The sequence below is a fragment of the Eptesicus fuscus genome, chromosome 14 (genome assembly GCF_027574615.1).
Source record: "Eptesicus fuscus isolate TK198812 chromosome 14, DD_ASM_mEF_20220401, whole genome shotgun sequence".
Classification (NCBI taxonomy): domain Eukaryota; kingdom Metazoa; phylum Chordata; class Mammalia; order Chiroptera; family Vespertilionidae; genus Eptesicus; species Eptesicus fuscus.
Genome location: NC_072486.1, coordinates 27,859,285 through 27,884,652, shown reverse-complemented (window position 1 = coordinate 27,884,652; position 25,368 = coordinate 27,859,285). Strand labels below are relative to the sequence as shown.

At 36.4% G+C, this 25,368-nt stretch overlaps 1 protein-coding gene across 4 annotated transcripts in view; it reads left to right on the top strand.

Annotated features, from left to right (window-relative positions):
- ANKIB1 (ankyrin repeat and IBR domain containing 1) overlaps window positions 1-25,368 on the top strand; it is a 117,119-nt gene that overhangs the window by 74,799 nt on the left and 16,952 nt on the right. For all 4 annotated transcript variants that reach the window (XR_008558159.1, XM_028157248.2, XM_028157242.2 and 1 more), the window contains exons 7-11: window positions 732-820; window positions 8,629-8,773; window positions 10,231-10,397; window positions 14,946-15,034; window positions 22,303-22,433. Coding sequence is in view for 3 of the 4 variants with exons in the window: in XM_028157248.2 (XP_028013049.2) it covers window positions 732-820; window positions 8,629-8,773; window positions 10,231-10,397; window positions 14,946-15,034; window positions 22,303-22,433 (621 nt within the window). In the remaining variant the exon portion in view is untranslated. The remainder of the gene's footprint in view (window positions 1-731; window positions 821-8,628; window positions 8,774-10,230; window positions 10,398-14,945; window positions 15,035-22,302; window positions 22,434-25,368) is intronic.

Sequence of the window (25,368 nt, the reverse complement as noted above, 5' to 3'; positions counted from 1 at the left end):
TCATTTCAAAACAAAAAACATAGAAGAGTTTAGGAAAACCACCTACTATATTTCCACTTAAAAGCTCCAGTTGCTTAAAGTTTTTAAACACACCATACTGAAATATTAAAAGTTGAGATTGTGATAGGCACTTTATACCAAAAATATGAAAACGTATTTTATATTTTCTTCAAGGCATTTATACTACATTGATAATTATGTATTTGTTTTCGTAAAGCTTCTGGAATTTGTTTCTAATAAGTCATTGTTTAGAAAATACATAGTTTTATAGCAGAGTTCCTTGGGTAGAAATCTTTAAATTGCTACTCTGAATATCCTGAGTTGCTATATTGAAAAAACAGTTACTCTGTTTTATAGATTTTCTGGGGTGAGTATAGGGTGAAGGACATTATATTGAAGTGGTTATTTTGAAATGGGCAATTTGATATTGACCTGAATAGATTGTAATGATTTGTTTCTTGTACTTCCTTTTCCAAATGTGTAGTCACTAATTAAGTTAATACATAAGTTTGGACTGTAAGAGTAAATCTCACAATCATTTATAATGAGGTAGGCATATTTGTTATTCAATCAAAGGTAAGCACACTAATTTTAACTTACCTTATAACTTTGAAAACACTTTTTGTAATTACTGTATTAGTATTTTTGCCTTAAACTAATGGACAAATAAACATATTGCACTCTTTTCAACATATGACTTTGTTTAAATCATTGCTCTTCTTCATCTCCAGTGTGACATTTGTATGTGCAGTATTTCTGTATTTGAAGACCCAGTGGATATGCCCTGTGGACATGATTTCTGTAGAGGATGTTGGGAGTCGTGAGTATATATGCATAGTATTTTTTACTGCATGAAAGCACTCTGATTTGATAAGAAAATTGTTTGCTTTTAATATTTAATTATATGGATTACTTTACTGGTTACAGAGTTATGCTGAAATGTATTACACTACTAAGGAAGAATTTTATTTTTCTTATTTTAACATTTTTCCATCTATTTAGTGAAATGATTTAATTTAGCAATTAGTGTTATTTTAGCTTAATGTAAGGTACTTTAGGGGACAAAGCAGGTATATGTAAATGTGTTTCTTAGTATTTTAATTTATATTACATCTCATGTACATCTCAAACCTACACCTAAATATCAACAGTTTCTTATATCCCAAGAATTTTTAAGCATCTATTTTTATGCTTTCTCTGAATTTTTATAATGAACAAATAACCTTAAAAATCTATAAGAATATGAATGTTTAAAATTCCTTTTTAATAAAGTCAAAGTTAAATGCTTCTGCTAGGCATGGTTGGGTATATATTACAAGTGGAAAACTTACTTTGCTTCTCATGTTTATTCTTCTTCCCATTAACTTGCCAAGATTTATACTTTGCCACATCCATTAACTTTGCTCTAAAGTTGTATTTTTCTAGAGAGGTTTATAAACAAAATGAAGATCAATATAATTAGCAGTATAATACCATGTTTTCTCTGGAGACACCTAAATATGCTAGTTGATGACCTAAATGAAGCATGTCATTAGTATTTAAGGAAATCTTAAAAATCAGAAGTTATCCAACTATTCTTTTTTATAGAGTGCTGGGTACCAAATTTAGGGAGCTGGGAAATACCATGTTGGGTAAAAGAGCCAAGAATATGAGCAAATTAAACAACTTTTTGGTGTGTAATTGACATATAATAAACCACATATTTAAAATAAATAATTTTATTAGCTTTGGCATGTGTGTGTATCCATGAAACCATTACCACGTCAAGATAATGAATATATCCATCACCCCCAAAAGTTACCCCATTTCTCCTTGAAATCCCTCCTGCCTCTCTTTTTGCCTCCTTATCCTCCCACCACCACTTCCTCCCTCCAATCTGTAGGCAACACTGATCTTATTTCTGTCACTCTGGTTTAATTTTGAGTCATTTTCTTATCTGTTTTCCAAACCAGGGTATGAGGCAAAAATTTCATTTAGAGGAGGAAAAAATACTGCTTAAAAGAAAGTCAGAATGAATAAGGCTATCAGGTTGTTTATTTTAAAACACAGGCTAGACTCTACTCAGAGTCTAATTAGGTAGGATCAAATCAGTACAGTTGATGCAGGTAAACTAATTGGCAAGGGTCAGAGCTCACATTCCAAAGTATTGTATTGTATTAGAAAGTATTATCTGGGTTCTACCAGGTTTGCTACTGTTGACCTTGGTTTCTATGTGAAAACTGAAACCTCTCCTCTTCCCAGGGATTTACTTGATATTTTTTCAACTTCCTCAGCCTGCCTTAGCTAACTCCTATCACAGGAACCATTTCCTATACTCACCACAGACTAGCCTTGAGAAGTTTATGGTAAGATTTAAATTTAAAAGATCTGGTTATTGTTTTCCATGGTACCTTATTAGAAAACCTAGGATTCTCGGATGTACTCCTGCCAGGTAGTTCTTGTCAAATCAAGCACCAATAAAACAGGTTTCAGGTTGGGTGATTCATATGTTAATAGTCATTTTTAAATTAACTGCAGCCTTTTCATAATTTGTAGGCATATAGAAAAGAAATGTCTCCAAAAATCAAGGAAAAAAATTTTAAGGTCCTTAGATAGTTTGAAAACCTCTCAATTTATCTTATGGTTCCCTACCCCCTTATCAGTCCAGCCAGATGCTTTGAAGCACCTATGCCAAGAGCTTAAATGAAAGGGAAATTAGTATTACCCACCCTAGAATATCCTTCTTGCTACTTATTAGTTGTTGATTTAGTTAACTGGTAACCTCCCTGTGCCTCAGTTTTGTCATCTATAAAATGGTGATAATAGTAAGTACTTTATGGATTATTGTCAGTTTATTGTTAAATGGCTTAATATATATAAAATGCTTAGAACAGGGCCACTCAATAAATGTTACTTATCATCTTTCTAAGTTTGCTAATAAACAAGAGAGAACCTATCTATGATATAATCTGTGAAGCTGACCTACAAGATAAAAGTATAAGTAAAGTTTGCCCCAGATTTCTTTCTCTAACTAACATTTCATCAACTTCATGTCTGCTTATAAATGTAGTGGGAAATTGTATTTGATGAGGTTAATAGCATGGCTCTCAGATAAAAGATCCTGTCTTCTGTCATTATGTTCCCCAGAGATAATTAAACTGGCTCTGATGCCTTAGAATACATGCAATTTAAAACATTATATAGTAACTGTATCTAAATAAGCTGTGCACTCTAACCAGGGTACTATAGCCACATGCCACATAACTACGTTTTGATAAGTGAAGAACCACATGTATGAAGGTGGTCTCATAAGATTATAATGAATTATTAGAAAAAGTTTGTTTGCAATGTTGAAAGGAATGGCTGGATCCAACTACGATGTCAAATTTACTGCTGGCTCTGGGTGATTTAAATAGATGAGGAGGCTCAGCATGCTGTCCACCTACTGTGTCCACACATGTGTGCAGGAGCACATGACACACAAAAATACTCATTTCCCTTACCTCCATTTCTCTTTATCTCTTTCCTCCCAGTCCTTTTCCTCCCTCTACTCCTCTCTTCTTCTCCCTTTTGTTATTTCTCATCTCAAGCTTTATCTCTCTGGGTTTCTTTGTATCTCTACTCTCCCTTTCCCCTTCTCTTTCTTTCCCACCTTTCACCCCTCCCACCTCCTGATGTCCACTCTCCAAAGGTACCTCCCTCCACAGCTCTCCAAATATCTCCCAATGCATGCACACACAGGTGCACACACCTTTATACCGTATTTTTAATGTACCTTTCTATTTATAGACTAGAGGCCCAGTGCATGAAAATTCATGCACTGGGGGGGGGGGGGTCCCTCAGCCTGTCCTGCCCCCTCATAGTCCGGGAGCCCTCAGGAGTGGGAGGCGACCTGGCAATCAGGGGAAGGGTACGCCCCATCACACCTCTGCTGCTGCCACTGCTGGCAGTGCAAGCCTCAGCCAGCCCTGGTTACCTGAACCTTAGGCAGCCCTGGGCGGCTAGGCAGCTGCCATCTGAGGCTTGCCTGTACCTCGGGCCAGCCCTGGGTGGCTGGGGGGTTGAGGGGACTGGGGGACTCCGGAGGCAGGCGCGCAGGGCAGGCCAGGCCTTGCCACACGCCTGCTGCCCAACCAGGGCTGAGGGGACTGGGTTGGGTGCCGCCATCTTTGAGGGTGGGGCAGTCAATTAGCATATTCCCTCATTGGCTGTGGGTGCCACCATCTTTGAGGGCGTGGTGGTCAATTAGCATATTCCCTCCTTATTGGCTGTGGGTGTCACCATCTTTGTGATGGTGTGAGGGTCAATTAGCATATTCCCTCTTTATTAGATAGGATATACAAATATGTACCATTGTGTTGCAATTGCCTGTAGTAGACAGTGCAGTAACATTCTGAAGCCTAGGAGCTGTAGACTATATACCATATAACCTAGGTGTGTAGTAGGCTATATAATCTAGGTTTGTGTAAGAGTACTCTATGATGTTCCCACAAAAGTGAAATCACCTAATGATGCATTTCTCAGAATGCATATCCCCTTATTAAGTTACACATGACTGTATAAGATAAATTATTTCCAACTTTCCAGGGAACCTATTCATAACTAAAATGAAGAGATTCCTGATATGTGAAAAAGGAACTCTGCAATTAGCACTCTCTAACTTTTAGTTTCAAGTTCCCTTTAGACTCTTAGAAATTGTTGAGGAGTCCATAGAGCTTCTGCTTATATGGGTGATATCTATCTCTATATACTATATTAAAAATTAACCCTGAAAAAAATAAGATTTGTCTGTTCACTTTAATAATAAACCCATTGTATGTTAACATAATATTTGCTATGAACAATAACTACTTCCATGAATAAATTAAAAGAATGGTATGTTTTGCTTTTTTGCAAATCTCTTTAATGTCTAGCTTAATAGAAGACAGCTGTATTCTCATATCTACTTATGCATTCATTATGTTATAATATATTGTTTTGGTCAACGTATATAAAGAAAATCTGTCTTCACACACATGTGTAGATGGAAAAGAGAAGTATGCTATATAATAAAGAGATAATATGCAAATTGACGGTTGCGCTGTCACACAAGATGGCAGCCCCCATGTGGTCAAAGATGGCTGCCACAAGATGGCCAGCAGGAGGGAGGGTAGTTGCGGGCGATCAGGCCAGTAGGGAAGGGCAGTTAGGGGTGACCAGGCTGGCAGGGGAGGGCAATTGGGGGTGACCAGGACTGGGGGGGGGTGCAGTTAGGGGCGACCAAACCAGCAGGGGAGGGCAGTTGGGGGCGACTGGGCCAGCAGGGGAGGGCATTTGGGGGTTACCGGGCCAGCAGGGGTGGGCAGTTGGGGGCAATCGGACCGGCAGGGGAGCAGTTAGGCATCGATCAGGCTGGCAGGGGAGTGGTTAGGGGGTGATCAGGCTGGCAGGCAGGTGAGCGGTTGAGAGCCAGCAGTCCCAGATTGTGAGAGGGATGTCCCAGATTGGAGAGGGTGCAGGCTGGGCTGAGGGACACCCCCCACCCCAGTGCATGAATTTCGTGTACCGGGCCTCTAGTATTCAGATAAGTGTGGATACTCTTTGATATACATCAAAACTCAATAAATAGTATTTCTTAATAGTTAATTGTAGTGTAAAATCTAAAACCATTCCAATGGCCTTTTTTTACTTTTAACATTAAAATCCTTTAGTCTATGTTGCACTTTTAACCTTTTGCACTCGAATGTCGAGTGTGACTCGAGACATGGTTAGCATTAGAATAAAGGAATCGAGAAAAAAGCAAGCGAGTGCAAAGAGTTAATAGCTTTTTTGCTTTTGCCTAGTTTTGTAACATCAGTTGGAGAACATTGGTTCACTGGATTGTTTAGATCTTCCAATGTTAACATATTTCACTACACACAAATATAGTAAAAAGTCTATTAATTAATATCATTACTAGTCTCATCAGGAACGTTTCTGATATTGGGAAGCTGTCAAACAGATAAGATTTTTTTTTAAATTCTAAGTTTTATCTGAAGGCTTGAATTTTGTCATTGGCAATAAATACCCCCAACTTTTTTTTCCTTGACATGCCAGGTTTATTTCGTTCGTTTTCAAAAATAGTCTATCATAGCCGAAACCGGTTTGGCTCAGTGGATAGAGCGTCGGCCTGCGGACTCAAAGGTCCCAGGTTCGATTCCAGTCAAGGGCATGTACCTTGGTTGCGTGCACATCCCCAGTAGGGGGTGTGCAAGAGGCAGTTGATCGATGTTTCTCTCTCGGCGATGTTTCTAACTCTCTATCCCTCTCTCTTCCTCTCTGTAAAAAATCAATAAAATATATATATTTTTTTAAAAATAGTCTCCCATATAACCAAGTCTGAATAATCATTGTTTGTAGTCACTCTTTGGGAAAAAAAGGTGTTCCATGATAAAAGCAAGTGAGGCCGCTTGTATTTGAACAAAAGCCTGTTTATTTTCCTTGAGATAACCATCATGCTTTGTTTGGTGTGCAGCAGTTCATTGTGCTTACTTCCCATTTCATTAATACTTGACCAGTAATAATTTTTATTACTCTGTCAAGGGCATTCTTATATGAAACTGGCATTTGTTTGGTTTTTAACTTTGAATATAGAGCAATGAAGAATGCAGTCTACTAGTATAATTTTAGGGCCACTGTCATGATTCATGCTAAAGCACCAGCAGTTTTAACCAAAAAACACACAAATGAAGGCTTAATACCATTTTGAAAATAGTTTTGACCTCTAAACCCCCTGGGAAGTCTCAGGAGCCCTCATAGATCTACATATCATACTTTGAGAATGGCTGCTCTATAGCGTTTCCCCTGAATTCTTTGCCCATCCTTTTGCCAAATTATTTTTCTTGACAGAGTAATACAAATAATTTTTAACTGATAAAGTGAAGAAAGTTCTCCTACTGGAATATATCAGAGTTTTATGGAGCCTGTGTGTTTTAAAACATATTGAAAATAGAGGGGAAGATTTTAAACATGCTGAATTAAAATGCCTATGGGATATTTGAACAAAAATATGTGTAATCAAGATCTATAGTTAACAAGGGAGATATGGGTTTTAAATTTCATTAGCATATAGGTGATAGTTTATGATGGGGGTATTTAGAGCATCCAGGAAGATTATATGGAATTGGGAAGGGAAGAGTTTTGGTGTGAAAATCTTAGGGAACAGTAAAATATAAGTGAACAGGAGAGTAAAAGGCACTAGTGAAAAAGATGGGCAAGAAGCAACTAAAGGTAAGAAGAATGCCAGGAAAAACGTTAAAAAGTTCTGGGAGTCAGAGAGAATCTGAAAGAAAGAACTGTTAACAGTGTCTGATGCTCTAGAGAAGCGAAAGCAAATAAAAACTTAGAAATCTTGAGTAGATTGAGCTAATGAGTAATCCTAATGGCCATGTTGAGACCGGTCACTCAATGAAGAGGTGATAGAAGCTAGAGTGTTACAGGCTTAGAGCTGAATGGGATGGACTTGAGGAAGGAATGGCAAATCATTATAAACTATTTTGCAAAGAAACTTAGATAGGAAAGGAAAGTATAACTAAAAAACGAGTCATTTGGCTGAGAAAGGTTTTAAGGATGGGGAAAACTTGAGTATGCTATTGTGCCAAGGGTAAGAGGTGGAACAAAGGGAACAGATAATGATGAGTCTTATTAGTAAGCTTGATACTTTGTTTAAGAGACAGAGAACTAAAGGGAAAATATACTCTAGGCAGTGGAATAATGAGCTGTTGTTGATGGTGATGACTAAAAAATGATGATTTAATTTCCTGGTTTTCCATTTATTTTCTCTAGGTTTAAATGTTAAATACACACTTCAAAATTTTTTCCTTCTGTAGGGCAACATTAATAATAATAACAATAAACCTTTGCTAAAATTTATAAATTCTTATTCTGTACAAGGCACCATGCTTATATTTTACATACATTATATCTTATAATCTGTATAACAACCCTGAAAAGTATATATTATTATCTCCATTTTATAGATAGTAAAACTGAAGATTATATAACTTGTTAGTGGCAGGCCTGGAATTCTCTAATTCAAAATCCTGTTCTTAACCACTTAATTCACCTTGGGCTAGATTCCTGCTACTTTCCAGGGTGCCTTTTCCCTACTACCTCAACTAGTGTGACTGGAATAGGACATGAAAGCCATTTTAATATTTGTCCAGATGAAATATAAGCAGAAAACCTATTCTTCAAAAAGGCATGCTACATTTTAGTGCCATTCCAAAATCTATTGAGTTATGCATGGTTTAATTCTGTACCAGTGCTCCCTTTTGTTTAAAGGTATAGAATATTGAGAATTGAATATGACCTTTCTCAACCACTCATTTCTGAATTTTTAATGTTAATAAATATATTGTTTCAAATATTTAGAGGAATAGGAATATGTAAAAATATGTAAAACATAAATATGTGTATATATATTCATATAAATAATGAATGCTTGGGCAGGTAGTAAGTGTTCACTGTGAATTATATGAATCAGTGTGTTATACCTGATATTCCACACTTAGTTCATTTGTGTTATTTTAATTATATTGTAGCAGATAATTCAGCGAAAAGAAAAAAATCTTAGACTGAGTAAATAAATTTTATCTTTGCCCATTTTCTATCAATTGATCATTTTAATAGGTTTTTGAATCTGAAAATTCAAGAAGGTGAAGCCCATAATATTTTCTGCCCTGCGTATGATTGCTTCCAACTTGTACCTGTGGATATCATAGAAAGTATAGTTTCTAAGGAGATGGACAAACGATACCTACAGTTTGATATTAAGGTATGCTGGCAATTATCATTCCAATCCCATCATTTTAATTTTATGAAAACTATACAACAGATTTCATTTAATATTTTTGTTTTATTTTTGAAAACACATAAAAATTGCATAAAGGAAATATAATTTACTTTTGTCTCATAAAAATTGCATAAAGGAATGGTAGCATTAATTGAAGTTTTAAGCTAAAATGTTATTTTATAATCATGAAAGAAGTGAAAAGCTAAAGTAGTCATTTATTAAAAGAAATAAAACTATTGCTCAGAGCTATTTACTGATTTGCCTGTTGTACTTTTATAACTGATTGATCAAGATACTGTTCAAAGTAGGTAGTATTACTTTAAGTTTTCCAAAATACATTATATTTTATACTCATAAATATTTAGAAATAAAGATGATCAACTTAGAAATATATGGGGTTTTCTTTTAGTTTCAAGTAGTAGTTCATGAATTATACTGTTTATTACATCTTTTTTCCTATATATTTATTAAGGAGTTATTCAGAAATATATGCAAATTACTTTTTTTCTTGTATGATTTAAAAGTTCATCTTAAGTGCCTTGTGTAGATTTTGGGGGTTCTAAACCCTAATGTGTAGACTTTTTAAAAAGTTCTGCTGTTTCTTTAGATAGAAAGCATCATAATATTGATTTTTATGTATTATTAGGATACCATTTAGATATTTACTATTCTAATGCAACTAATAATCACATGTAAGATTCTTTTTATAATTATGTTCATCAGAAAAGTGGCATATTGTATGAGAAAACATTTCTAAATTTCACATTTTCTGTGTGAATAATTGCATTTTTACTTTATCATTATCTATCATCTTGGTTTATTAAAGAAACATATAAGTTTATATAAAAGAAAATGTAAATTTGAAAAATCATGTCATTACTGTGTAATTGCCACTTCTTTCCTTCTTACTAAGTTGTTTCATGATTTCACTTAAATGTGGAATTTTGAGGTCAAACAAAAGAGCAAGCAAAACAAAACAGTTACAGATTCATAGACACAAAGAACGAACTGATGGTTGCCAGAGGGGAAAGGATTGGGGGGCATGGGTGAAACATGTGAAAGGCACTAAGAGGTACACATTTCCAATTATAAAATAATGAAGTCAAAGAGAGTGTACAGCATAAGGAATATAGTCAATAATATTGTAATAACTTTGTATGGTGACAGAAGGTTACTAGAATTGTTGTGCTGATCACAGATATCCAATCACTATGTTGTACACCTGAAACTAATGTAATAGTGTGTGTCAGTTATACTTAAAAAAAAAAAGAAGTTGTTTCGTACTTTTTGGTACTATTTGAGTTATATTTTGAGACTGACTACTTTTTATTAGTTCACTTTTTTTTTTCTTTAAAGTAAATTAACATAGGAACACATTTTATATTAAAATTTAGAGTTAAAATATTTTTTGTTGTGTTTTGTTATTACTATTTAAACAGGCCTTTGTTGAAAATAATCCTGCCATTAAATGGTGTCCTACTCCAGGCTGTGAAAGAGCAGTCAGACTAACAAAACAAGGGTCAAATACATCTGGGTCTGATACACTAAGCTTCCCCTTGCTCAGAGCTCCTGCTGTGGACTGTGGAAAAGGACACCTCTTCTGCTGGTCAGTACAAGACAAGTTGGAATTAGCCTAGTCACCTTTCTAATAGTTTTTAAAGAATATGTACCTTCAATCAGACTTTTAAATTCTACTGTTTGATATAATTCTTATTAATTAAGTGTATTGAGTATACATTTGTTGTGTGCTTGATATATGCTGAGTACTGTGCCAAATATTTTTATATATTGAGTTCTCCTGGCTTTGCTATGAGTTGAGTGCTGTTATTATATCCATTTTACAGATAAAGAAACTCCAGCTCAGAGAAGTTGCCCAGGGTTATGCAGCTAGGAAATGGCAGAAATGGGATTAGAACCCAGCTCCATTTGATTCCAGAGCCCATGCACTAATATCAGATTGTTGACCACAGATTAGAAAATGTTTAGAGCTTTACTTTATACCTTAAAATAAAAGTGTCTAGCCCTGGCCAGTGTGCTACGTGGTTAGAGCATTGGCTCAAGCACTCAAGGGTCCTGGGTTTGATTCCCAGTGAAGGGTACATACCTGGGTCGAAGGTTCGCTCCCCTTCTCCAATCAGGGCATGTGCTCTCTCACATTGATGTTTCTTTTTCTTTTTCTCTCTATCTCTCTTTCCCTCCCTCCTTCCCTTCTGCTCTCTCTGAAAACCAATGGAAAAAATACCCTCAGGAGAGAATTAACAAACAAAAAATTTCTAGCAGTGATTCTTAACTAGGGATGCCCAGAATTACCGACAACTTTTCCAAATTTTCATCCCAAGCCTAGCAAGTCATGTTTTGACTTAGTAGGTTTTGGAGGGGGGATCCCAAAAGCTCTTTAATGATTCTAATGCACAGACCTAGTTAGGAACTACTTTGTGTGTCTTTAATTTCCAGTGCCTGATAAGTACTCAATAAGTGTAAACTGATGATAAATCAATAATGGGTGGCATATAACTATGTTTGTCTGACATCAGCATTCTAACTTTATTCAGAGTAGATTCAAGGAAAGTTAACTTTTATTTAATTAAATGATCAAGAAAATAAGTACTATTTGTTCTTTTTTGCTCATTTATAGATTTATTACATATGCAAGGATGAATATAATACTCTACTCTTATCTACTTATTAGAACCAAAATCAAATTGTAGCATTGCTAGATAGTAATAAAATATTCCTACCCTGAAAGATCTGTTTCTTACTCTCAGCATCATTGTCATTAGCTAAAAATATTTCTTCCTCTGTCAACCTATATATAGCACTAAACTCTTGGTCAAGTGTTGCAAACTATTAGCCACACCAATTTTTGAAAATAAAGTTTTATTGGAACAAATACTTCTTGGCCACCCAAAATTTTATAACTTCCTGTTCTTATTCCTATAGTAGAGCTTTTCCTATAGTCAGAAATTTCAAAAAATGTTTAAAAGAAATCCTGAGTATAATTCTGCTCTTCTGTAATGTCTTAAAGAGAAACAAAATCTGCTGCATGCAAAAGGAAGCTTTGCAAGAGAGATCTTTATAAAATAAAGGCATGTGATTCTAGGTTTGCTTCTTTCTTTCCCAAAAAGCTCAGAAATATTCTTTAAAGATGATAACAAAAACCACAAGAAATGGCAATAATAATTTCTTCTTTTTAAGAACAGCATGTGACAGAATCAGTTTAGAGTCACTCCCAAGAGATGTCTGCCTGAGTAGAACTGAATGTATTCATTGTTGGGAGGGGAGGTAGGAGTAGGCATTTATTTCCCTTCCCACCAAGGGATAGCCTTTTCTATTATAAATTGTTCACCAACCCGTTCTGTACCCTTTATAACTCAATCCAGAATGCTCTCTCCCCAAGCCTGTATAACTGCAATTTGTCTCATCTTGACAATGTTATCCCATCAAAACCTGAATGGACTCTCACTTGAGCCACTGACCTTCTCCCCTCTGTTTTTCTTTTTATTAAGTAGAACATGCTCCTACTTTGCCCTCTGAACCAACACAAAGTCTTTTTTTCTCTGAGTTAACTCCTTAAAGATTTGTTATCATAAATACTTCTTGGTACTTCTTGGTCACCAAAATCTTAATCTGTGAGGAGAATATTCAGAATTACCCTGGTATAGTTAGTGGTCATTTCTCTCCTGTGCCAACTCTGAATGTCTCCTGGTTCCTTTAATCACAAATATATCCGTTGGAAACTGAGAAACTTACTTGGAATTCGTCTCTTCTAAATCCATGGAAGTCAAACCTATTTTACAGTTATTCACTGAAATTGACTGGCATGGATATTCTAAGTAATAAAATGGTGAGGTTTTTAATATATCATGTAGCTGTGGAGCATTTATTTACTGAACCTATGCAAAGAAGCTTTTAAAATGGTGTCACCACCACCAGGAAACAAATTTGAACCCCTGATAGGAAGGTTTGAATCACAGTGATACACCTGGTGAGGTCACAGTATTGGGTTTCTAGTCCTCTTAACTTTCCAGTGAATCTAGAGGGCAACGTGCAGACCTGTTAAGTACTTGGGAAAACTTGGAGTGTGAATACATTAGCACTAAAATTGTATAGCTCATTCTGTTTTCCTCCAATACCCAGGATAAGGATTTTGATACCGCGTGCTCCCTTGTTAGGGTCATGAATCTTGATTAAGTTAAAGCAACAGTTTCATGCTTCATCTCCTTCTCCATCGACAGACAAAGGGACTCCTCTAAGATTCCACTGGACAAAATAAATGAGGCTGTCCTTGTTTGTGGACCTAATAGTTGAGTCTCATCCTTTCTTGCAAAATCAGAGTCTCAATAGCTCTGGTTCTGGAAAAAAAAAGATTTTCCCAGACTGGCAGTATTCAGTTATTTAAGTATCAGTCTTTCCAGCTAACAGAATATTCCCCATTCTTTCTAGGCCAGGAATGAAAACAGGATACTACTTATGTATTTGGTAGAGATCAATCATAAGACCATGTTTAAATATCATGTCCTCTATACAGAGTAGCATACCCATCTAAATACAGGTTTACCCCACTACCCTAAACTGTTTCTATGAAACCTTTCATGAGTGTAATAAGTGGAAATGACATAAAGTGAAAATGCAGTGACCATTCATTTATACGGAAAAATTTTGAGTGTACCCAGATTCAAATTATAAACCTATCAAATCATACCAAGTATCACGTAAAACAGCACCAACATGTAGTAAAAGCAGCGCCACTCTCGCTGCTCCAGTGCATGCTGCTTCTACAGTGGCCTGCGCAAAACCAGCGCTGAATGCTATTTTCACTTTCCGCCTTTTTTTATTTTTCTGCCAACGATTGTGCGTGTTGACACATTTTCAAGGAAAGAATCATCCCTTGATCTCTTGAAATTAGTTAACCTTCATATTTGGATACGGTTAAGAATTTTAGGTTAGACAATTTTTTTCTTTTTTTTTTTTCTTTTTTTATATATATATTTTATTGATTTTTTACAGAGAGGAAGGGAGAGAGATAGAGAGTTAGAAACATCGATGATAGAGAAACATCGATCAGCTGCCTCTTGCACAACCCCTACTGGGGATGTGCCCGCAACCAAGGTACATGCCCTTGACCGGAATCGAACCTGGGACCTTTCAGTCCGCAGGCCGACGCTCTATCCACTGAGCCAAACCGGTTTCGGCAATTTTTTTCTTTATAATTTCTTACCAGACACTTTTTTCCCTAAATGAACCCACTGTATTAGTGTCGCTAAATTTCACTTGACTATGTACCAAAATTCCCCTTCCCATTCATTTGTTTTTAGTGACATTTTGAGGTGCAATCTCAACAACAGGTATCAGGTCTGTCAGAATACTTGTCATCAATCATTGGTGTCTTTATTAAAACTTTTTTCAGGAATTTAGGTTTCAAGTACCTGAGAACATTCCAGTATCGTCTCTCAGAAGAACCTCACTCCCTACACACCGATAATAGCATTAAGTGGCAGCCTCTAGTTCTCTCTGATTTATGGCCCTTGCTCTAGCTTCTCCTTTTTATACCCACTCTTAGCATTGCATTGAGAACTAGTGGAAACTGTGCCGATGAATTATAGCGCCCAGAAGAGATCCCACTGCTGGGGCTAGCACCTGAGGAAGCAGCAGGTCTGTCCTGTGAGTCTAGAAAAGGAAACCAGCTGCTGTCTAACGCAGCACAACTTTAGAGAATCAGGCATACTGATAAGCACTAGTAGTTGTGGACTTTTAAAGAAGTAGCATTTATATTTTCAGACCCCTGTGATTATTTTCTGGGTCCTGTTAGAAATTGTTCTAACAGCAGAGCCAGTCATACTGGTATTGATGCTACTAGGGGGGGAAATATTGAATACACTATTTAATTTCCAGGGGGTGAAAATCTTAAACTTAATGGAAATAATTTATTTCACTGACTTCATTTGTTTTAGGTACTGCAGATATATAAGGCTATTCAGCTTAATTTTTGTTTTAAATGATTCATGAGGAATACAGATTCTGTATATCTACATACATTCTCAAACACCATATGGAAACACTAAAGTTGGAAAAGTTACTTTCCACCTATTTTTTTTCCTGATGTTGATGAAGAATATTTTGTAAATTGCCGCCATTTCTATGTTTGCCTCTTTAGGGAGTGCCTTGGTGAAGCACATGAGCCTTGTGACTGCCAAACATGGAAAAATTGGCTACAAAAGATAACTGAAATGAAACCAGAAGAACGTAAGTGGAATTTTTAGATAGCTATGCTTCATGTTTTCTGATAGCATACAAAAGATAATGTGGTCATATTTCTTAGAGTCTTCATTTAAGAACTTTTCAAGTTTGTTCATGCTAGGCTTTCCCTGTTTAATATCACCCCCTTAATCAACATCCTTTTGGAGAATTTTCAAGAGGGACTCATAGACAGGTTCCATGTTTCTAGCTGACTTGTTTTCCAACCTAAGATAGACAGGGTAAACGGGTCTCATTTAAGGCTCTTCCTACAGTCTTCCCTGTTATCCTGGGTTGGGCCAACTGTATGATCTGTAGTGAGAGGAAGCTTATTTCCCTGGAAGCTTCCAGTGAGAAGACAAGTTAATTTCTTGCTACTGTGTTTCTGTGGACTTATTAAATGCCATGTCAATAATGATTTTTATTAAGACTTTTATAAATACATTATCTCTGTTAATTCTCACAGAAATTGATGAGATTAATATTAGTAATTCCATTTTACAAATGAGGAAATTAGCACATTTTATTGAGTGACACAGGGCACAGGCAAACAGAATGGGTTTGAATTAGCCTTCCTAATAGCAATTCCTACATTTAACAAGTAAATATATATGCTTTATAACAACTTTTATCTTCTGAAGTGTTTTATGCAACTATTTTCTTTGAAATTAATATAAATGAAAATTAACTTAGGGGGTTTTCTTTGCTTTTTAGATAATGGAGTTAGTTTGAGGAATTGCAAATCAAGACTAGGGATTGACTGAGTGAATCTACACTTATTAGTGAGCAAAGTGCGTGATAAAAATGATGCTATCCTTCAAAGAGTGCAGAGGCTAGAAGGGAAACAGTTAGATAATTACAATATCATACGATAACTAATACAGGCTTGTCTTATGTCGGGCAATATATCATGGCCCGAGAGCTAGTCCTCAGCATTTCAAATTCACAAGATCCATTGTGTGCACCAACTCAGGGTTATTCACACCATGGAGAAGAAACTACTATGTATACCAGAATACCAGCTTATTAATTGCTAATGAGGGAGATCCCTTTCACATTTTGAGAAGGCCCGTGTCCCTTGTCCAGGAGCAAAAGGAAGTGTAAAATCTCAGGATATTTTATAGTGAGGTCTGATTAAATACTTCTGTCCTGTACATTCATCATTCAATCATTTTTTTTTTTTAGTACCTGCTATGTGCTAGGCACTTCCCAAATAAAAAACACTTTTATAAGTTGTTTCTATTCTCCAAGTTCATCATGTCTCTCTCTTGAAAGCAGATTTAGCTTGCCATTTCTCTCTTAACACCCACCCATTTTCCCTATTCTGATATTTATGGGTCTGTATATGTGTATGAGTTCTATAAATAGATTAGTACCATTACCTACAACACCTTTAAACATGACAACACAATTAGATGTGCTTTCTTTTCTTGCTTCTGACATCTATGTTTCTATTAGAGGTGGCTTGCTATTGTCCACATACCTACATTTTTTTATACATACCTAAGAAGCGTAAAGTTAAGGTCCATGGGAGAAGATTGCAAGAGATGAGGCTTGAAAGGTGGGTGTTTCCAGATTGTGAGGGTTCTTGCCAAATTGTCTGAATTTATCCTAATAACAGAATAAAGCCATAGAATGCATTTTTAAAAATAGGGATGTGGCATTATCAGAAATACTTTTATCAAGATAGACAACTAGGAAGGGTAGACTAAAGGAGAGAGAGAGACCAGAAGTAAGGCAGTGAATTTTTACTTTGGCTCAGATGGTGGATCATGATATCATTGGTCAACTTAGGAACGTCAGGTAAAAGAGTAACATTCAGAGGGAAATAATGAGTTTTGTTGTGGACATTTTGAACTTGAGGTACTTTTAGGACATATGAGATGTGGTAGAAGTTGCCTGCAGCTCATAAGTGATGCTGAGAAAACTTAGGAGAAACTTGTTAAGTTTTGAGTGATACCTTCATTGTTTATTTAACTTTTTTTTTTTTTTTGCTACTTTGTTAGAATACAAAAATAGGTGCCCTCTACGCTCTTGAAATGTACATTTTAGAGATGGAGATAGCTATATACAAAACTAAGAAAAAAAGAGTATTATAAATGCTGTGAGAGAACAGTGTACCTGCAATACATTGTGAGGATGGGGAGGGACAAAAAAGAGATTAGTTGTGTTATCTCCAAGGAGAGAGTTAGAAAAAGCTTTATAAAATAATCGATGCATAAGCTGCATCTTGAAAGCAGGTAAATGCCCTTCACAGAGACCAGAATTGGAAGGGCATTCCAGGCATAGGATGAAGGAGGGATACGAAGCAGTATGGCATAGTCAAGGACTACAGACAATTCAGTATAGCCAGTGCAAAGGAAGGCACATTGAGGGATCAAACTGCACAGGCAGAAGTGTGAATCAGGTGTCTGGGTGGGTTATATGCAATCCTGGAAGGTCTGGCTTTATCCCGAAACACTGAGAAAGTAGGTGTTGCCAGATTGCTAGGGTTCTTGCCAAATTTATCCTAGTAACAGAAGAAGCCACAGAAAGCATTTTTTAAAGTAGGGAAGTGGCACTATCAGAAATATTTTTATCAAGGTAGATGACTGGGAAGAGTAGACTGAAGGAGAGAAGAAGAAGTTTTGAGTAGGAGAGTGGTAACTGAAGATGCTTACTTAAGTCACTTGGGCAGAGGTGTGGATGATGAATTAGAGACTATTGAAACATATTAGGTAAGAAGTTGTTTCTGAGACAACTTCAGAATGTCCAAGTAAGAGGATTTGAGGGCTTGAACAAGACAGAAGCAATGCAGATGAGAGAAGAGAAGTGTATGCAGGGGACTTAAGATGTCATACTAAGTTGAAAAGTGAGGGAGGGTACTTATTGTTGCCTAAAAGAGTTAATATACCACAGGAAGTAATTACTACAATATATTACTTGATTCTTTAATAGAAAATAGCTAGAAGTGTCTGATTTGAGATGTAAAGCAAGTATTTTGAAATGGGTGATTATTTTCAGTTATCCCTTACAATTCTAAAGTTAGATCAATTAATCCATATCCACTAACAAGCTTTACTAGGGAAGGAGAGGAAGAACGGCCAGGCCAGTAAGTCCAGATTATTGGTGCACTGTGACAGAATATCCTTACATGTGAAAGTGATGCTGGTAATGAGGAAGAAATGTAATAGAACTAGAAAATGGTATACATGGTGTATACATGTTTACTTCTGGCGGCCAGAGATAGGGATACCTCAAATTAAAAACTGAAGATCACACTCAAAAAGTTTCAAATAGGGTTTTAATTCCGAGACATGGAGGAACTATAGAAAGTTGGATAGTAGACAAGAGAGTGAGGATACCTAAGAAGTGTCTACCAGAAGAGACAAAGCCAAGGCTGCAGAGAATGTTCCCAGCTGCTGGGAAAAACCCAAGAGTTTACTCAATTTCCTCCCACCGAAAGGTGTTGACTAGTAGATTATTATAATGGCCACTTAAGTTTATGAAATTGAGCCCTGACCGATGTGACTCAGTGTTCAGAACATCGGCCCAAGCACCAAAGGATTGTGGGTTCAATTCCCGGTCAAGGGCACAGACTTGGGTTACAGGTTCAAACCCTGGTCCCAGTCAGGTATTTGTGGGAGGCAACCAATCAATGTCTCTCTCTCTCTCTCTCTCTCTCTCTCTCTCTCTCTCTCTCTCTCTCTCTCTCTCTCTCTCTCTCTCTCCTCTTCCTCCCTCTCTCTCTCCCTCTCCCCTCCCCCTCTTTCTCTCTCCCTCTCTTTTTATCCCTCCTCTCTCTCTTAAAAAAAAAAAATGGAAAAAATGTCTTTAGGTGAGGATTAACAAAAAGAAAATTTAGGTTGAGGCTTAAAGCAAACAGTAATAGGCCAAGTATAATACTTAAGTAGAACATCATCATTATATTTAAAAGAAAAGTATGATTAAATATACCATGGACTTTATATATTACTTTGGCTCATGATCTCATATCTGGCATAAACATTTTCAAGCAAACTTATAGATTCATGGGAAAGATTTCTCCCTTATGCCCAGTTTTCCAAAGTCATTGAATTATGAGACTCAAAAGAAGCAACAAAATCTAATGCATGAAAAAAAGTATTAGAAAATAAACAGATCAGTTTAAAGAATTAATCCCACATAAAGATTCAGGTTCTGAAACTGCTCTAGTATGTCTAAATCAAAGCAAGAAGCAGGAATATTTTCTAAGAAATAATGGTTATTTATAAAATTGGCAAATCAGCCCTGGCTGGTGTGGTTTGTGGTTAGAGCACCAGCTGGCACACCAAAGGGTCTCAGGTTCGATTCCCAGTCAAGGGCACGTACCTGGGTTTTGGATTTGATCCTAGCTCCAGTTAGGGTACATTCAGTAGATAACCAATTAATGTCTCTCTGTCTCTCTCTCTCTCTCCCCCCTCCCCCCACTCTCTCTCTCTCTCCCTCCCCCTCTCCCTCTTTCTAAAATTCAATGGAAAAAATATCCTCAGGTGAAGATTAACAAAAATAAGTAAATAAATAAGATTGTCAAATCAGTTTTTTCATAGTACATAACAGATTGTTAGAGTGGAATTCAAATCATCTTTTTAAAAATTCAGTCTTTAAAAAGAACTTTGTTTTCACTTTCATACATGTTGACTCTACTAATAGGTCTTAGATTCTGTTATTCTCTAATATTTTATTAAATGAAGTTAATATTTCTTAGAAAGAGACCTAAGCACACGAGATTATAAAGGAAAGAAGATCAAGATATATAGACATGTAACTGAAGTAAAGGCAAGAGTATGGAAGTCAGTACAAGCGAAGAAGACTCAACAGGTAGATTGAAGGGAGGTAAGGTATTGAAGGTATGAAGGACAGTATGTATAAAGGGCAGATGTATGAACTAAGCATGTTCAGAGAACTGGAAGTGAAGGCTTTTTTTTTTCAGCACAAGTTTTTGTTGTAATAGTGGTCATTTTCTGAACATGGCTTACTTCATGCAATCTACTAGAATGCAGCTAGGAACTAGCATTCTCTCCAAGGGTGGGAGAAAAACACTCTTATATTGCAAGCCACACAGCTCCTTTGTTTTAATGTCTTTGTGCTTTATTTATTATAACAATGGACAATAAGGTCATAACAAGATGTGAGAATCTCTGAGCTAAAAATAATGTTGATGCTGAAGGGAAGAGAAAGGCCGCTACATGTAAACAAAAATTAGACATTTGTACTCAGTGATTCGTTTTATAACTATACCCTTTGTAAACGGCATTCCCTCTCCAGCTTGACCTTATTGGCCATGATGTAGTACGTTCCTTCTAACACCCTAATCAAACCATCATCTACCAAGTGGGTTTTGAACTGGAATGGAGTGTGGTCAGTTCATTGTTGCTGTTGCTGTTGTTTGTTTTTTGCTGTGTGAAATTGAAAACCAGTGCTTTACAGTCCAGCAGTAGATGCTGTGCTGTTGTTGGCACAAACTAAAGGGTTTCTTGTGGCAAGATGGCCCCCTCCTACACTGCTGGGCTCCATCAGAGCTCCATCAGAGGACTGCTCCTCATCTCAGTTCATATGCAGAGCCATTTCCGAGGGAGGGCTCAGTCAGGTCAAACCGTTGCCTCCTTCCCTTTCCAGGGATTTACATCTGGAGGTTGGGTAACTTTTCCTTTTAAACGTCAGTACTCAAAACATCTGATTTCTCTGCTGCTTTTTTTTTTTTAATTTCCTTATGCCCCCATTGCCCTCCCTCCACCCCCCCACTCATGCCCTCACCCCCCTGTTGTCTGTATCCATTGGTTAGGCTTATATGCATACATACAAGTCCTTTGGTTGATCTCTCCCCCTAACCCCCACCCTCCCCTACCTCCCCTCTGAGGTTTGATTAGAACTAATTCCTTACCCCACTCTTCTGAGAGTGTCTGCATATAATCAGAGCCTTGATTGGACGGGCCACTTTGAGTGATTCCAAAGTGATTTCCTGACACCTCTTTCATTTAGAAAACATAGGGCTTCCCTGAGCATAAAGAGCTAGAAAACAAAACAAACTTGATTATTGGCATTTCTTACAGGAAAAAATAAGTTTTTAATTGTGCATCTAGAACTGCCTCCAGCCCCTAACTCTCTCCACTGTGGGGGGAAAGTTTATAGAATGTTAAATGTCAAATTTAGTATATTTTAAAACCATGGAATTCCTTTAAGACTGTAGATTTTTTTTCAAATTTATCTTTAATTTTGAAAATATTACAGTTGTCCCCTTTTTTTCTCCATTGACCCTCTCCATCCTTCCCTGGCCCCCAGATCTCAAATTTAGTAGAATAAATTGAGATTAAGATGATAAAGAACATAGGTTCATGTGGGGACAGAATGTGGGAAAGGTTTGCCAGGTAGACAGTGGCTAAATCATAAAGGGTTTTATATTCTTTGTTAAAGCAATTTGGTTTTATTTTATAGTCCGTAGTAATAAGAGATTACTGTGTAGGCTGTATTGTGGGGGGTGGGAGCAGGGAGAAGGAGCTGGGGAGATGAGTTGGTTGTCTATGTTTTAATTGTATAGGCAGGAAGTGTGGAGGACCCTCGCTAAAGCAATAAAATTGGAAATGGAGAGGAACGGGTATGAAAAAGATGTAGAATCAATGGGACATGGTAGGTTAAGTAAAGAGAAGGGTGTGTCCAAGATCATGCTCTTCCTGGATTAACTTGGGTAGATGACCTTATCTTTACCAGGGTAGGGGATAGAGAAAGAAGTTATTTTGGTGGTGGGGGGGGGGGGGGGGCAATGGTAAGTTTAGTTTTAGACAAGTCACATTGGGTTTTAGCTCATCTGAAATAATCATGGGTAAAATGATGTCAATATTTCAATATAATTTTCATGGTTTTTACTATGAGGAAGACTTTATGGCAATTATATTGACAACTGGCCTATTTCAGAAATTATTGTCTAAAGTAACCATTTTTTCTATATTTTCTCTAATGCAATAGTTATTTTAAACAGACAATAACATAATGCTTTCTTTTTTAACTTTGGATATATTTCTTCCCCAGTTTATTCAAACACAGCTTTAGGGAGAAATCTCTTTTAAATCAGATTTCCTAAATAGAGCTTTTGGAACACAGCTCCTTATCCTACAGTCATGCTATTTAAAATGAGGCAGTTTAAAAGTTTTGCCATAGAGCCTAGTGGGAAAATAAATTTATGTTTAAAATTGAGAGGCAACCTGCAAAGAACACTTGGGGGTTTTCCCTTGCAGTTGTATACTAAATCATTTATTTTTGTGTTTGTGCTTAATATCCCAAAGTTGTGGGAGTTAGTGAAGCTTATGAGGATGCTGCCAACTGTCTCTGGTTGTTAACTAACTCCAAGCCTTGTGCTAACTGTAAATCTCCAATACAGAAGAATGAGGGATGCAATCACATGCAGTGTGCTAAGGTAAGAACTTAGAGGATTGTGAATGTTTTGCAGTTGATTGGCAATTTGATTGGTAATCCAAAGAAGAAATGTTGTAAACATAAAAATCTTTTTGGATTTCAGATGGTTCCTAGGAGATTGCATTCTGCATTCTTTGTTGAATAACTTAAATATTGATTTATATTACTAAATTTGACACTCATGGTGAATGTTAAAAATAAGAATAAGGATCCAGTGGTATTTGGCCAGAAGGTCCGAAATGCCTGAGTCCTTCCCTGCCAGTCTCCTTCCCCAGTGAGGGTCCTGAGAGAGTTTTGTTGATATATAAATAGTAGTATTAAATGATAGTATACTCCTGTGTATAGATCTCTTGCAAAGTTGGTTTCGGAGCACATAGTTTAGACTCAAGTCCCAAGCCAGGCCCCAGGAAATCCCCATAAGTCCAAATCTAAATCTTGGTGTCTTTATATAAGATACGTGTATAATAAAGGTACCCAAAGCATTGGGCAGACTTTAGGTCTGCTAAGGAAACTGTTAATTAAATAGGTAATTCAATCTTAAATTGAAAATGCAAATGCCAACAAAGACCTACTTGGCTGAAAAATGATTAATATGTATAATTACTATTAGCTACCTCCTGACTTAGAAAGAAACTACCATATTTAAAACAAGCATTCTGGAATTAGGTTAATAATATTTTATTCCATGCTTACATGTATGAACATTTTTAAAAATTGTAATGATAGTCCAATTTTTTTCTTGTCATTGGAAGTGCCATGAATGTAAAAATATTTTAAATTATTGAGAGGACAGTGTAATTTCTGTTATTTAGGACTAGAGGCCAAATGCATGAAATTTGTGCATGGGTAGGGTCCCTAGTGGCTGCCGGCTGGGCCAGGCAGGGCCTTCCTTCATTCCACACCACCCCCTGGTGGTCAGCGCACATTATAGCGAGCGATCAAACTCCCAGTCGGTCGAACTCCTGAGGGACACTTTGCATATTAGGCTTTTATATATATATAGATGTTAAAGAAATGCAAATAGTTAAGATTCCGATAAAATATATTAATATCTTATAAGTATTATTTTATTTTCAACCTTGAAACTAATGATCATTATTATGACTTTTAAAATAATGGCAGTTACCCAGTGATTTTTACAAGCTTATCTATATATATAAAACCCTAAGTGATCATCTGACCAGTAGCTATTTTTACAAGCTTATCTATATATATAAAACCCTAAGTGATCATCTGACCAGTAGCTATGATGTGCAATGACCCCCAGGGAGTAGGCGCTCCGCCTGGTAGCTATGACAAACACTGACCACCAGGGGGCAGATACTCAATGCAGGAGTTGCTGAGCTGTATTGACTTGGCAGCTGTAGTCCTCGGGTGACATATCCGGAACCAGAGAGGAGGGAGCCCGATTCCGGGGTGCATCACCCAAGAACCACCCTCTCGCAATCTAGGACCCCTCAGGGGATGTTGGAGAGCCGGTTTCTGCCCGATCCCCGCAGGTCAGGCCAAGGGATCCCACTGGTACATGAATTTGTGCACTGGGCATCTAGTATTACTATAAAATTAACATAAAGGAATTGACTTAGTGAAACAGTATTAATAATTTCCTAAGAGGCAAGAACAAAAGCCTAGTGCAGCTTTCTGAGCACAGTGCTTATTAGTTAGCTGATTAGGCCAAAATTATTTCTTTTGTTTTGTGGTCTTAATCTCCAATATTCTTACTAGTTTTTTCTTGGAAAATTTGATACAGACTATATATATATGTGTAAAGAAATACAGGTTGGCCATAAAAATCAGCAGTTGGGTTACTAACAAAGGAGCAGAATCCAACATTACCTTTATTTCTTTAATAGCACCTACCAATAGTAAGTATTTGATTAATATGTATTTAGTGAGTGAACATTTTTATGAATTAACCAAACTAAAGCTATCAGGTTGTTTGTCTTAAACAGATTTTGCTTAAGCTTCTTTAAGCATTTATAAGAAGCATTTACTTACATACTATGCAAATGTAGTAGTCTTGTTTAATATACATCTAAAGTATTTGCATTGAACCAAAAAAAAAAAGCCACCTGATAAATAATTCTTTTTTGTGTTTTTTTATTTTACTTTTTTTAAAATATAAGTATAGTTGGCATACAATGTTATATTAGTTTCAGATGTACAACATAGTGATTCAACATTTATATACCTTACAATATGATCACACTAAATCTAGTAGTCATCTGTCAAACTTATCACAATATTATTAACTACGTTCCCCTTGACAAGTACTTATTAGGACATAGAAGAAGACATCTAGAAAGTAATGGGCTTGCTACAGAAAAATTTTATACTTTGGGAAATTTTTTTAAATGTAAAAGTGGGACAACAAACAGGTTATGTGTAATTGAATTTATGCTCTAACACAGTGACTAAATCATAATATACTTTTATGAATGCCCCAGTGTTGTTTATGATTCAGTAGAGCTTTTACTTTCTGGAATCAAATTGTTAAACATTTTTTTAAATGAGAAATTTGGCCCTATAAAAATAGATTTATTAGTTTTTAAAACACTCCTTATTTTATTCATTACCCTTTTGAGATTATTTAGATTTGGCATTTACACATTTTAATATATATTTTTTAATTTATTGGGGTTATATTGATTAATTAAATAGGTTTCATGTATATAATTCTATAATACATCATCTATATATTGTATTGTGTGTTCACCCCGCATAGTCTGGTCTCCTTTCATCACCATTATCCCCCTATACCCTCTTCTACCTGTCCCCACTCCCTTCCTCTGGTAATCACCATAATGGTGTCTATATCTGTGAGGTTGTTGTTTTTTGTGAGGATTTTTTTTTCTTAATCCCTTCACCTATTTCACACATTTTAAATCACTTAGTAATTTTCTTCATCTGACTTGTAAAAAACTATGTGCTGCAAC